General features: G+C 54.3%; 1 protein-coding gene across 1 annotated transcript in view; it reads right to left on the reverse strand.

Annotated features, from left to right (window-relative positions):
• Positions 1 to 46: 46 nt before the first annotated feature.
• The window catches only part of LOC103604597 (active breakpoint cluster region-related protein-like), a 45,877-nt gene continuing 31,325 nt past the window's right edge, over positions 47 to 14,598 (reverse strand). Inside the window, 4 exon segments of the mRNA XM_008589168.1 lie at positions 47 to 108; positions 574 to 712; positions 1,417 to 1,530; positions 1,811 to 1,855. Of these exon segments, the coding sequence (XP_008587390.1) occupies positions 47 to 108; positions 574 to 712; positions 1,417 to 1,530; positions 1,811 to 1,855 (360 nt within the window).

Here is a 14,598-nt window from a genome sequence, read left to right on the forward strand (position 1 = left end):
GCTGCAGCCTGAACCAGCAGGATGGGGTAAGAAGGAACCAGAAAGATCAGGCCCTACCACTGAGGAGTTTATACAGAGGAAGATGTGCTCCAAAGGGCACCCGAGGCTCTGGAGAAAGCAGAGGGAGGCAAGAGCCAGCAAGCCTAGGTTCAAAGCTCTTTGATTTCTCTAGAGCCCACTAAGCACCCAGGAGGTAGCAAGAAAGCCAGGAACACAAACTCTGGAGTCAGAGGATCTGAGTTTAAGTCCAGGCTCAAAACCTATAAGCTGGGTAATCCTGGACAAGTGGCTTGTCCTCTCTGAGCTTCTTCAGTCTTCTTATCTGTAGCAATATATAAGGGCTTAGAGGGGTGGGGGATTGCATGAGAAAATGCAGAAAAGGCGCTAGCCATGGGGACTCAGAATGGTCCACCCCATGCCACGGTGGACTGCAGGTCACAGACCAAGGCTCTTCTGCCATGGGTGAGCCCAGGCCTCTCCAGGGAGAAGGCCTCCTGGATCCACTGAACTCTCTCCTGCCCCATGAGCCCACCCAGACACCCCTCCTGCCCAGGCTGGGCCTCCCAGACTCACTGGCATCAAAGACAGCCTTCAGCGCCTGGATGTCCGTGGCCACCCCTGATACCCGGTAGATGCCGACCTCCTCGATGCCCCTCCTCTCCACCTCTTCCATACACTGCCGGGTGATGTAGGGCACCTTGGAGCACTCTGCCTGGGGGTAAGGGGGGTGAGGGGAGGGTGGGGTGGAGGGAGGCCTCCAATGGTGGCCCCACTGTGGCCACCTCACCCCCACACGCCTAGGCTGTGGAGAGCTCTGACCTCTGGGATCAGGCGTGAGGGCAGGGAAAGGGCTGAGAAAGAGGCTAGCCACCCCAGCCCACCCAAGGCTGCCTGCTGAGGGACAGCAGGGACACAGGCAGGAGAAAGACCTGGGAGATAAGCCTAAAGATGCGGGAAAGACTGTTCCCTCAGCTTCAAATGCCTGTGGGGGGCCCAGCGGGTAACCTGCATGAGGGAGGTGGGCCAGGTCCTGGGGACATAGGGGACAGAGGGATGGTGATAAGCTGAAGGACACATGTCCTTTCCCGAGGGGCAGCCACTCCTTGGATTCCAGCCTGTTGCTGTCGAGCCACCATGTGGGCTCCCAGCTGTGAAATCTTCCCATGTATTACAAGAAGTGGACAATCTGGGACTTTCACATGAAACCTTCCAATGTTTAAATGCTGGCTTATTTCCAAAGCATTGTGTGAGCAGAGAACACAGCTCAGTGGGCCACTTCTGGCCTGCACACTGGCCATTTGTGACTATTGAACCTGGGGTGACTGATGAGGTGCTGGGAGCGGGCAGAGAGTGCTGGGAGCAGGGGCCAGCGGGGACCCAGGTACGGGTGCTAGCACTGGACACCGGAGGCAGCACCTACTTAGTCACCATGCTGATCTTCACACCAAACATGCCGGTCTGCTTTTTGGACGGGGTCCTCTTCAGGTTCATATCTCGGCTGGTGAACTTCATGGAGAATTCCGCCTTGATCTGGTTGGGAGGGGTGGGGGTGAGGCAGGCACAAGGGCCCCAGGGCATGAGTGCCTGAGGAACGCCCCCTAGAACATGGGGTCCCCCTCCCCAGGCCTGCAAACAGAAGCTACCTCCACACCCAAGCCTCCCTGAACACCCCCATGATGGCGTGGGAAGGGTGTGGGCAGAGGAGGGGGGGACTGGGCTAGGAGAGGTAGAGGCAGCACAGGACACTGAGGAAAGCAGAGCGCAGGGCTGCCCACCTGCTGGCAGACATTCCCTGGCTCCCTAGGTTCACACCATTCGTGTGCCAGTTCTTGGTCTCTACAGTTTGTGGGTCCAACTGCAGAGAAAAAGAGAGAGAGAACGCATGTGAGGGAGAGGTGGCAGCCCAGAGACAGGCCAGAGCTGTCCCTGCTGCTGGTCGGTAACTGCTCACCAGACAGCTATGTGGTCAGGAGGGCAGAACTAAAGGTGGGGGGCACCTGATGCTTATCTCCAAATCTACCCTGCAGGGTGACCCTGGCTAGTGGAGGACCCCCACCCTATGAAGGGGTGGCACATTCTGTTAGGCACTTTTGCCCACCACACCTCATTTACTCCTGACCACCACCCTGCAAGATAGGTATTGCCACCCCATTTCACAGATCCAGAAACTGAGGTTTCCATTCTCATTCTCGGGAATCAGGCTGCCTGAGTTTGAATCCCACCTCTGCTGCTTCCGGAATGGGACCTTGTCCAATTTTAACCTCGCTGAGCCTCCGTTTTTTCAACTATACATGGCAGCCAGTAACAGACCTGCCTTACAGGCTTGGGGTGAGGATTCAGTGCAATAAGTTGGGTTAAGCAGTTGACTCCCAAATAAACAAACACTCTGTATAGGGGAGGTCCCCAGACTCAGGTCCCCAGACTCAGCCCCACCAGGGTGCGGATGCCAGGGGAGGGTGGGGAGCATCCCTCACAAGGGACTATTAAGGACTCTGTTTCTTTAACTTGGTGGCCTTCAAAATAAGGCCCCACAAAATAATTCTGATTGCATCCCCTTACCTGTCCTGTCAGCTACTCCCTCCCCTCAAAAATTGAAACTATGCACTCCCTGGTACATTTTTATGTTAACATCTGAACATTTCCCTGACAAGTTTAAATATCTGCAAAGAATATAATTTCCAAAATAATGTAAATATTGCCATCTTAAAATAAAACTGTTACATCAGTCTTTTAAATGTATTCATTGAAACCTAAATATCATAGTGATTTGATACCCACCATCGTCCATTTTAAAAATATATCAACAAACTCTTCTTTCCCTTGCAGAAATCCTGCTTTTTCTCCTCGGATGTAGGTTTCTATTCCATTTCTCCTAAAGAAGTTTGTCCTAACTTATATTTTCATATTTTCAAGTCTTTTATTAATCACCCCATTATATTTTGCTTTCACAAAAATATCTATAAATTGAAATGAAAAATTTCCTAAGACGACAAGTTTACGAATATTCAAAACAAATTCTGGATTGGTAATTACCATGATTAGTAGTACACTATCAAAAATTTTGGTGGAACTGTGTCTCGTAATGAGAATGAGGGGGACATTTTTCCTGCTTTAGTTGACATATCTATGTGAATATTATTTATTTTTTGCTAGAGTGGAATGGAGGTTAGCACCAATTCTGTTCATAATTTTTTTAGTTTTGTTTTAAAAGATGTAAATGACGAAACATTTTGTCCACGTAAACAAGTAGATGGGGCTAAGAAGAGTTTTATTATAGCAATTTTATGCAATTCTTTAAACTTTTTCCATATTATTTGCCTTAAATTGCATATTTACCTATTATCAAACAGTATTTTAAATGATTTCTCAGCTGACAATGAGGCCCTCCATCAGTCTTGTGGAAGGCAAAGAACTGGATAGCACCTGACTGTGGAAAGACTTTGTAACCAGGTATTTGAATCTTTTACTTTCTCAACACCTACACCAACATTCTAAGGCCCCTCTGTTCACCACCCAGGAGGTCTGGGAGCCCTGGGCCAAGCCCCCGCAGTGAGCCTCGGGCCTTTCAGGCAGATCGCTTTTTGGAAATAACACCTGTGGTAGTTGAGGCTCTGTAAGCTGATTTCCTTAAAATTGTCCCTGCCCACATAGCCCTGGGAAAGGCTCTGCACACCCACCACCAGGGGTATGTGTGCCATAGTTTGCATGCTGCTCCTCCAACAGCCACTGCAGGAGGAAACCTAGATCTGGGGTCTGCACTAGGCTCACTTGGGGCCCTGCGTTCGGGCCAGCTGTGGCCCAAACCCAGCTTCAGCAGTCAGTTCCTGCCCAGAGGAGGGATGGAATTGGACAGAGTGGTGTTGAGAAAACCAAACACCCCTTGGGGAGAACCACTGTCCCCAGTACCTCCTCAAACACAGGGAAGCTTGAGGTGGTCACCAGCCTGGCTTCTGCCCAGGCTCCCTATCTCTGAAGGCTTGAGGCCACAGCTACTCCTGCGTCCCAAAGGAAGCCCCAACTTTGGCCTCACTTTCCTGAAACCTCCTCCCCTGTAAACATCTTTGTGTCCCAAACCCTCCTTGGACCTACAGCACGGGCTGCCACTTGCAGTTCCTACATCCCATCCCCACCACTGGGTCTCAGACACAGGTCCTAGAACTGTCCCCAGCTCTGTCCAGTAGTGGCCTTACCAGGTAGAGAGATCTTAACTTTTGGTGACACATTCTGAAGTGACCACCCTTTTGAAGGCAGATCTCTCAGCATAAGACTCAGGCCAATTCCATGCCCCTGTACCTGACTGAATTTACCTAAAGCCTCTCCCCTCCCCAAGGCTCCCATGACCTGGCACCCCCTGGCTGCTGCTAAGGACTGAGCCAGTGATTCCTCCCTGAGTCCTTGTTGCAGCATCTGGACACAGCCTGCGTGGGGACAGCGCAGGGACTGGAGTCAGGCTGATCTGGGTCTTCCATCCAATTGTGTGAATTTGGGCAAGGATTTAACCTCGTTAAACCTCCTTCTTCATGGGGGTGTCCGTACCTACCTCATCTGGTTGTTATGGAAGATGTAACAGCAACTGGCATATTTTGAGCACGTCCTATAAGTCTGACACTATGATAAGTTCTTTACATACAGCATCTCAGTTAATTATTTTAACAAACCTGTGAGGTTTAAGCCTTCACAGCTGTTCCCATTTTACAGATGAGAACATTGAGGCTTAAAGAGTATGAGGAACTTGCCCAGGGCCATACAACTAGGAAGTGAGACCTGGGGTATGAAATCCAGTCTCCCTGACTCACCCTCTCTGCTAAAGCTGCAAGATAACGTGCAAAATACCTAACCTGGCACCTGCACATCTCAGCAACAACAGCAGCTGCTGTTACCGTTATTTACCCAGAAAGACATCAGGCCTCCTGGAGTGTGGTCTGGCTGAGCAGGCTGTCCTGGGTGCTGGCAGGCCACCTCCCATACAGTCTTTCTGTTCCCTCCCTTCTTGTCGCTTCTGTTCCAGCTGCCAAATAGCAAGAAAAAGCAACTCCTTATGCTAAGACCCAGGTCTAGCCCTGCCTATTCCAGAAAACCTTGCTGGATACCCCAGGCCACAGGATCTTCAGATCCTCTCTGTCCTCCTGCTACACTAAGCTCCTGCCCCTCTGCAGCCTGCCAGGTGCACTTGCTGCTGTCACACGCTCCAGCCATTCTGAGGCCAGGCCTGGGTAAGGTGCCACTTTCTTGTTTTGCTGTGAATCCCCACCCCTGCCATCTTCCTGGTCCTTGCTGCAGGTGATGGTCCTGCCATCTTCCTGGTCCCCACTCAGGAAGGTCTGCCCAGCCCCTTGTCACCCTAACAATGCTGCTTTCTCCCAGGAGGCCAGCAGCCTTCAGAAACCAAATCTATTTCAGGATGTCATTTAAATGCAGAGAAGGGAGGGTGGGGAGTGGAGAGCGACATGGGACATTTTCCAGAGAAATGATGCTGCCTAAACCGCTGTGGCTATTTATAACCCCTGGGAAACGTGGACTCCACTATTTCCTCATTAGATTAGTGCTCAGGGTGGAGGAGCCAGCCCTGGATGTCAGTGGACAGTCAGGAACACCTGACTGCTCACCCTCTAGTCCCAGCAAACAAGTGCCACCCATGGGCCCAGGGGAGCAGGTACCTGGGGGACATCACATCATCTGAAGGAGGGAGACAGATGGGGCTTTCATAGGGTCAGACTGGGGAGGCCCACCAAGGGTACCTCCTTCCACCCCAGGTAAGATACGTGCAGTGGGGCTCCCTCAAGGGGGGCACAGACAGGAGACAGGAACAGGTCATAAAACATCCTGAAGAAAGTTATGAACGTCTGGGCCACAACACTGCCACTGACAGCAGCTCAACTGTTTTCTCCTTGTCTTTGCATTTAGCCACTGAATCGTGGCTACACATTCAGACCTCTCCCAAAGGGAAGTGGCTGACCTTTGGGTTAATGTCCAGGAGAGCACTGGGTCTCCCGCAACAGAATCCCGAGCCTCTGCTGGGAACCCTGCAGGTGGTTGGGAGAGGCCACCTCACCTTTCTGGACCAAGAGGCCTCAGTTCTAGGACAGGAAGCACCAAAGCGGTCTTGCAGGAGGGCGAGAGGACTTGAGGCTCCAAGGGTGGGCAGTGTCCTCCAGAGCTGGGTTTCAGGAATGTCCTCAGGGACCCCCACTGAGAGTCCTAAGCCTTCCTCTCCGTCTCTCACCAGCCTGGGGCAGGGAACCCCATCAGCTGTCCTTCCCTCACCCAAGAACTTGAAGTCTCTCAGGTCCACATATGGAAGGGGCTCTGCAGCTCTGAATGAGGCTTTTATTGAAGCCAGGTCAGCCTCTTAGCACCCACTGCAACCTGCCCTCCCCAGCGCTCTCATTCCAGTGGCTCAGCCTACCCCGTGCCCACCACACTTTTAGCTCTCGGACTTGGCATGGCTGACCTTGAGAAGAAGTGGACAAAACTCAAACCTGGGCTGCTTCCAGAGGCCCCCAAGGTCAGCACATCTCCCCCACAGCTGCCCACCCGCCACCTCCTTCCCTGCCCCAGGCCGCCTGGAGAGTTCACCCCAGAACTAGGCTGCAAACTAACAGCCAGGAAGTTGGCCTTGTCCAAGCCCAGGGCCACGTTGGGGGCACCAGGCTAGCAAGGGCAAGGGCAGTGTGTCACTCATGAAAAAAGGAACTGGTCAGAGTCGAAGCAATATAGAGGCAGCCCTCAGCAACCCCGTGGGCTTGGAGTGGTTTGGTAAGAATGATAAAAGTCCTGTGAAAGTGACTTCATCCTCTTGCCCAGGCCAGGAGCACTTTCTGGGCACAGAGCCTGCCGTGAGTGAAAGTGAGGGCACCAGCAATTCCACCGCCCGGGCCGGCTCTGAGTGAACTCCCCACAAGCCGTACACCCGCTCTGCGTCTCGCCTTCACCAGGCACCATCAAAAGCAACTGGGGCGCCCATGTCTATGACGCTTGGTTGGGTACCACACACAAGGCTGATGGGTGGGACCCTGTGCCTCCAGAAGCCCCCAGTCAGGGCATGCAGCCCCGACCCACCCAGACAAGTGGACAACTGAGGAACAGCCACAAGGCTTGAGGGGGCTCTGGGCCTCCTCCCTGGAGGCCACGTAAAGCAGGTGGCACGGCCTGTGCTTAGCCACTCATGTGACCTCATCTCGGTGTGAGCCTCAGTTTCCACATATGTAAGCGGTGTGAATGATTATAGCGCATACCTTGCAGGTCATCACCTAACCTACATCAAGGGCTGAGAACAACCCCGGTATTCAGTACGAGCTCAAAACCTATCATCATCACTGAAACTGTGTTTAAACTCTTGTGCACATAGATTAAAGGTCAACCTCCCTGTCGTGGCCTGCAAGGCCCTTCGTGATCTGGCTGCCGCCCCTTATCCAGTGTCATCCCCTGCACTCCCCACGCAGCCTGTCCGCCTCTGAACACACCTGCCTCAGAGTTTTTACCCTGCTGGTACCTTTGCCTGGAATGCACAGTCCCCAGATCTTTCAAGGCTGAATCCTTCTTGTCATCTGCATCTTAGCTAAAAAATGACCTCCTCGGGCCGGCCCAGTGGCGCACTGGAGAGTGCGCCGCTTGGGAGTGCGGCGGCGCTCCCGCCGAGGGTTCGGATCCCATGTGGAGACCGGTTCCCGCTCACTGGCTGAGCGTGGGGCGGGCGCAACACCAAGGGTTGCGATCCCATTGCCAGTCCCCGGTACAGGCGCGACACTGAGGGTTGCGATCCCGTTACCGGTCAGTAAAAAAGACAAAAAAGGAAAAAAAAAAAAAAAATGACCTCCTCTAGCAGGCCTTTCCCTCCTCCTTAGTCTCTAATCAATTACCCAATTTCACCTTCTTCATAGCAGTCATTTGACCTGAAATGATCATATTTAGTGACTGTCTCCTCCTAGAGACAGAAAGTACGAGGAGGCAGGGCCTTGCCTGCCCTGCATACCTCTCCCCACTCCTGGCTGTGTGCCCAGCGCAGGAAGGTGCCCATCCACATTCCTGACCAGATGGACGTGCTGGGGTGTGAGGAATGGAGCCGGCAATGCCCTGGCACCAGGGCTCCCTCAGGACAGGGGTCAGAAAGCCCGCACTCCTGCTTGCCTCTCTTCTCCTGTGCTCAGTAGATAGCTGGCCTTGGCCCAGGGGCAGCCCTGTGACCTCTCCCACCCAGCCTCTCCCAGCATGCTGAGGGTTTAAGGCTTAGGAATAGGATTTCTGAGACTCGGCCAATATCATCACATGAACTGGATTCTAGGAGATCATCCTGTTTGGCTCATTCATTGTACTGATGCCAGAGAACCAGAGAGGGGAAGAGATCTGCCCAAGGTCACACAGCAAATTAAAACCATAGATCCAGGACTAGAAAAATGAAGCCTCTTAACTCTTACCAGCCTGGTGCCTTCCTTCTCTGGCACCCTGTGCCACACGAGCCTGAGGGCTGGGGTGCCCTGAGGAGGAGGCCCCCCGAGCACAGATGAGGCATCCGGCATCTGATGGGGGATCCAGTGGATAGTGCTGCTCTGGCTGTGCCCGTCTGAGGCACCAGCACATTTGGGGTCACTGTCCAGGACAGGGATGTTCCAGCTTCTGGCTCAGGAGCAAGATCCACTGCCTCTCATTCTAAGCAGGACTGGGGAATCTCTGTGTGGATCCCAGGGTCCTCCCAGCCTCTCTGCAGAAGAAGCCCAAGAGCAGCTTCCATGGCCACTTTACACCTCTCCAGGGCCCATCCTGCAGTCCTAGGACAACAGGCCTTCATCTAACACTCCCCGGAATCCAGGACTGATGGTGGCCTTCTCCTGGGGATTGGGCAGGCAGGTCACATGTACGGGGGGCTGTATGTTCCCCTAAGTGCTAAGAGGTTATCAGGACACAAATACCTTCCTGCCCCCAGGATGATTTGACAGGGGCACCTGCTGGCCAGCTCCCAACAACATGGGCAGCCAGCAAGGCCAATCAGCAGACGACTGGGTTTTTCCAGACTAGTGCCCCTTGACCAACACCTGGCAACTCCCCCAAACCAACACCTGCAGAAGTTCCTCGGCTCTGTCCAAAATGCCAGCCTTTCTGGGCCTGGGGCCTCACTGCCAACACCGGGCTTATGCAGCTTTGGCCTTTCAGGAACCACCTCGGGTGGCAGGCTCACCTCTCCCTGGTCCAGGCCATCCAAAAGCTGGGGCACCAAGCCCAGTGTAGCTGACCAGCCAGGCTGTCTGTGGACTGCAGAGATGCTGGAGAGGTCAATGCCCTTTTAACCTCCTCAGGTGCCAAGGTCACTTAGAGGAGGGGTTCCTACCTTGGGGTCCGTGACTTTCTGAAACAGCACAGTTTGTGCATGTGGGTGGTGCTGCGTCTGGGTGGGGGCTGCATAACCTTCCACCTATTCTCAGAATTGAGGATTCCTGCTCTGTGGAATCAGGAGACTGCCCATGTGCCCCCAGGAGCAAGACCTTCTTGCTCTGGGGGGTAAAGAAGTGCTGTGGGAAGCATAGTGGCTGTGGGAATGCAGGGGAGTCACCCTATTCCCGCTTCCAACCCCCATACCAGCCTGGCCACAATCTGGGACCACAGACACCCAGGAGGAAGTGGGCTGGCAGCAGGCTCCCCAGCCCTAGGGGAGGTGCTACAGTCTCTTGTCTACAGTGGAGGGATCACTGTGGGGGTGTGGGTGGGCGTCTGAATGGTGAAGACACAGGATGCTGGTTTCCTCCCTCTGGCAAATGAGGAGGAGGGTGGCAGGGCAGAACAGTGGGCAGCCAAGGCCTGGATAGATTTCTACTGCATAATGTTTTGAGATCTCTCTTGATGCCCAGAGCTGAATTACGAAGTAAAGTAAACGAGCCCAAGACACACCTGTATCTTGTACACAGCACCCTTGTACCCTCAATGGCAGGAACAGCCAGTGAATGGCTGACCCAGCCTCCGGGGATGTGCACACAGTTTGCATACCTGGTGCTGTTAGGAAGAACTGTCCAATTAAGTAACAGACTCTGGCAGGGGTTAGGAGCTCTCCTGTGGTAGCAATCAAGCTGACAAATGGACCCTCTTCCTAAGACTGTCCTAAGCCTAAGGTTCCCAGACAAGTGGCCCAAAGGGGGTTACCTATCCTGTCCTTCCTCAGGTAACACGATGACCCTCTCTACAAGCAGGGGGAGCAAACCACATCGCAGAACGGGTGGACTCACTCTGAGGCTTAGCAATACTAGCCTCCAGCTTCTTGAGAGAAACTCTCTGGAAGCGGGGCATTCTCAGAGCCACGTGGCAACCCCTCAAAGCAGAGACAAGGCCATCAGAAGCTGTCCTCAACACTCCTCCACGACCCTGGACCCTGCCAGTCCAGCCTGAGTCCCCACCCCCAGCCAGTATCTGGCCTGGTCTGGGTCAGGAGCATCTTTGACTCAATCTCCCCACCAGACAAATGCTTTTGACCTGGCCTGACTTTGGGCCCTCTTAGCCTCTCAATGGCTCCCACGAGTGACCCTGTTAAAACTTGTAGACACTTCAGGGGTTAGGAATGGGATTCCTCCTTCAGCCCCTTCTCCTCTAAAGTTCAACCTAAGAATCTAGAAGCAGGCAGGACAGGAGGAAGAGCAAGGCACTGAGCCTGGCCTACTTGAGTGTGATTTGAGGAATGGCTGACCCAGCCTCCGGGGATGTGCACACAGTTTGCATACCTGGTGCTGTTAGGAAGAACTGTCCGATTAAGTAACAGACTCTGGCAGGGGTTAGGAGCTCTCCTGTGGTAGCAATCAAGCTGACAAAGGGACCCTCTTCTAAGGCTGTCCTAAGCCTAAGGTCCCCAGACAAGTGGCCCAAGGGGGTTACCTATCCTGTCCTTCCTCAGGTAACACGATGACCCTCTCTACAAGCAGGGGGAGCAAACCACATCGCAGAACGGGTGGACTCACTCTGAGGCTTAGCAATACTAGCCTCCAGCTTCTTGAGAGAAGCTCTCTGGAAGCGGGGCATTCTCAGAGCCACGTGGCAACCCCTCAAAGCAGAGACAAGGCCATCAGAAGCTGTCCTCAACACTCCTCCACGACCCTGGACCCTGCCAGTCCAGCCTGAGTCCCCACCCCCAGCCAGTATCTGGCCTGGTCTGGGTCAGGAGCATCTTTGACTCAATCTCCCCACCAGACAAATGCTTTTGACCTGGCCTGACTTTGGACCCTCTTAGCCTCTCTATGGCTCCCACGAGTGACCCTGTTAAAACTTGTAGACACTTCAGGGGTTAGGAATGGGATTCCTCCTTCAGCCCCTTCCCCTCCAAAGTTCAACCTAAGAATCTAGAAGCAGGCAGGACAGGAGGAAGAGCAAGGCACTGAGCCTGGCCTACTTGAGTGTGATTTGAGGCAAAGAAAAGGAAAAGGCAAGTAGCAATGCGAGGTTAAACACTGAGAGCACTGGCAGAACCCACAAACCCAGATGCCACGTGTCTCCTCTGCTAAACACTTGCACAACAAACCAACTGCCAAGTCAGGGGCTGGAATGAGGCTTCAGCCCCAGAACTCTCCTGGGGGACAAGAACAACCCGACCATAACTCCTCCCCCACTGGGCCCCAGTGGTGAGAGCCCCAGTGGTCCCTGCCTCCCCCAGCAACAGCAGACTCCTGGGACCAGAGTCCCCGCACTGTTTCAAAGGCTTGGTTTCCGTACTAGGACCTTTCCATCTGAATAGATTCTTCAGCCCCAGCACCTGGTCTCCAGATAAGTCAGTCTCCTTCCCCCACCCCCAGCCTTTAATGAATCTTTAGTTAAATGGGAGCAAGAAGACCACAGGTGTATCCCGCATTCACAAGAGCAAATCCTTAGGACAAAGTTAATGAGGAGTTAATGAGACAATCCCTCCTGCCGAGCCGGGCAGTACCTGGCACCCTTCCCCCACCCCACCTCAACTGCTGCCTAATCCTGGCCCCTCAGCCTGGCAGTGAGCCTGCTACACTGGGGGGAAAAATAAATAAATAAGGCGGGGGGGCGGGGTTTAGTAGGGTTAGCATGACTGTGGAAAGGAGGAAAGAGGACAGAGGACCTGGCTCCACAACCCTGTCTGCTCACCTATAGGAGCAAGGCAGGTACAGCAGGGTGGATAGCCCTCTGTCACCCACAGTGCAGACACTTATGTCCATGACACTGATATATTTTGTCACACAGCCCGTGCTAGGACACTGAATTACCTACCACACAGAGCATCCAAGTGCCAGAGCCACCCTGCAGTTGCACTGATGCCAACCAGCTCAGCAGCCCAGCGCCTGGTGGGTCTGCCACCCTTGCCCAGAGATCACCATCACACACCACCAAAGGCAAACTGAAGAATTCCTAAAGTGGCTGCTGTGTTTCGCCAGCCACAAATGCACAAGAAAAGGAAAACTGAAAGTCTGGGACTTCAGGGTTTAGAAATGGTCCCCTACCTGCCAGATACCTCCCTGAAAAGGGCAGGTAGAAAAATAAATAAATAAGGCGGGGGGGCGGGGTTTAGTAGGGTTAGCATGACTGTGGAAAGGAGGAAAGAGGACAGAGGACCTGGCTCCACAACCCTGTCTGCTCACCTATAGGAGCAAGGCAGGTACAGCAGGGTGGATAGCCCTCTGTCACCCACAGTGCAGACACTTATGTCCATGACACTGATATATTTTGTCACACAGCCCGTGCTAGGACACTGAATTACCTACCACACAGAGCATCCAAGTGCCAGAGCCACCCTGCAGTTGCACTGATGCCAACCAGCTCAGCAGCCCAGCGCCTGGTGGGTCTGCCACCCTTGCCCAGAGATCACCATCACACACCACCAAAGGCAAACTGAAGAATTCCTAAAGTGGCTGCTGTGTTTCGCCAGCCACAAATGCACAAGAAAAGGAAAACTGAAAGTCTGGGACTTCAGGGTTTAGAAATGGTCCCCTACCTGCCAGATACCTCCCTGAAAAGGGCAGGTAGACTGGAAGGGCTCTGTTTTGGTAGCACCGGGCCAGGTACCTGCTGGGTCAGTTTCTCGCCAATCTTGAGGTTTGGGAATGGATAGTGAGCTTCAGGCTGGTGTCTGCCGGCCTCAACAGGGGCTGAGGAGGGGTTGCAGGGCAGGGATGGTTCCATGCTGCCTCAGCACAAGAGGGCTCTGGTAGCAGCTGGGGCCAGCAGAGCTCTGCTAGCCTGGTCCCCAGGGAGGCTGCAGGTGACACAAGGGCCAATGCAGGACAGCTCAAGTTGCTGTCCCGCCCAGCACTTTCCAGAACTGATGTCACCTCTGGGAGGTCAAGTATGCCCCAGTGGTAGGAAATAAAACTAAACAAGGAGCCAGCATGCCCAAGATCACTCCTTTCAGCAGGTGCCAGTTTTATGCTGGTTGGCAGTAAGAGCTTATACAGAAGGTCCTCCTCTGAGCTACAGAAGGGCTTGCAAATCCTCATCACAGACTAGCCAAGGCCTCCCTTGTCACTACCTCGAAGGATGGGCATCGTCCTGGCCAGCCAAAGCTGGCACCATGCAACATCTTACTTAGGTGGTTGATTTGGTCTGCAGAGTTATCAAGTGCATAGTGTGTGCTAGCCACTGGGGCTGGCTCTTCCTCAGTTGCCCAATGCCAGGGCCCAAAGCCAGCCTAAGGCATCCTGCCCAGCTGCAGGACAGTCAGCTTTCATCTTGGATTTTAATCCCAACTCAGGTCTGGGGCTGCAGACAGGACCAGCAGTCTGCCCTGGCATAGCTTGGTCTGAGCTGCCTGCTGGGTCAGGAACCCTCTGGCACACTGATTGGGTTGCCTGGTGCCCAGTTGGCACTGGGCCAGAAGTCATCTGGATGGTCCCTGAAGAGGCAGCCCCCAGACTCAGCAGCATCACTACCTCGCCACAACTCCACACAAAGAAACCTCATACGGCAGATGGTGTTGAGATGCCCCTCAGCAGAAAAACAGCCAGTACCGTCCACTGCATGCGGGGGTGGGGTGTCCGGGCACTGTGCGAGGACACTGAGACCCAGGAGCCCCTTGCCTAGTCTGTACACATTCCTGCAGATATAGACTCAGAAAGGAGCCAGGCAGAATGTACTTGCATAGGACACAGCACCCCTTTTTCCCGAGGCAGGGACAGATGCAAAGAAAGCAGCTGGGCTGGGGTGGGGGTAACAACCAGCATTAATCACCGAGTTAAAACCACTTAGAGCAGATCCGCACACATACCCCAGTCTGTCCCAGGACTCCACGGAGCAGACAGGAGCTCGAGAGGCAGAGGCAGAGACAGCGGCCCCCAGCCCTCCCTCGGTCCCTCGAGCCCACCACCTCGAGTCCCTCCAGCCCCCCTAGCACCTTCTGGCGTAGCAGCCCCAGAGCCGGGCGCCCGTGTTGGGGGGCCGCTTGCCGCCCGGCTCCTCCAGCCCATCGAGGCAGCACCGCTGCAGGGGCTCGCACACCGCCTTCAGGCTGCAGTCGGGCTGAGGCAGGACGTCGGTCATGCCAGCGGCGGCCCGGCCTGCGCGGCCGGATCCGGGCGAGGATGCGGGGAGGCGTGCGGGCAGCGCTGGACAGAAGCAGCTGTGCGGAGCGCTCAGCCCTGTGGCCGCCCGCGCTGTCACTCGAGCCGGCCG

Source organism: Galeopterus variegatus, unplaced genomic scaffold (assembly GCF_000696425.1).
Source record: "Galeopterus variegatus unplaced genomic scaffold, G_variegatus-3.0.2 Scaffold5269, whole genome shotgun sequence".
In the NCBI taxonomy this organism is placed as follows: domain Eukaryota; kingdom Metazoa; phylum Chordata; class Mammalia; order Dermoptera; family Cynocephalidae; genus Galeopterus; species Galeopterus variegatus.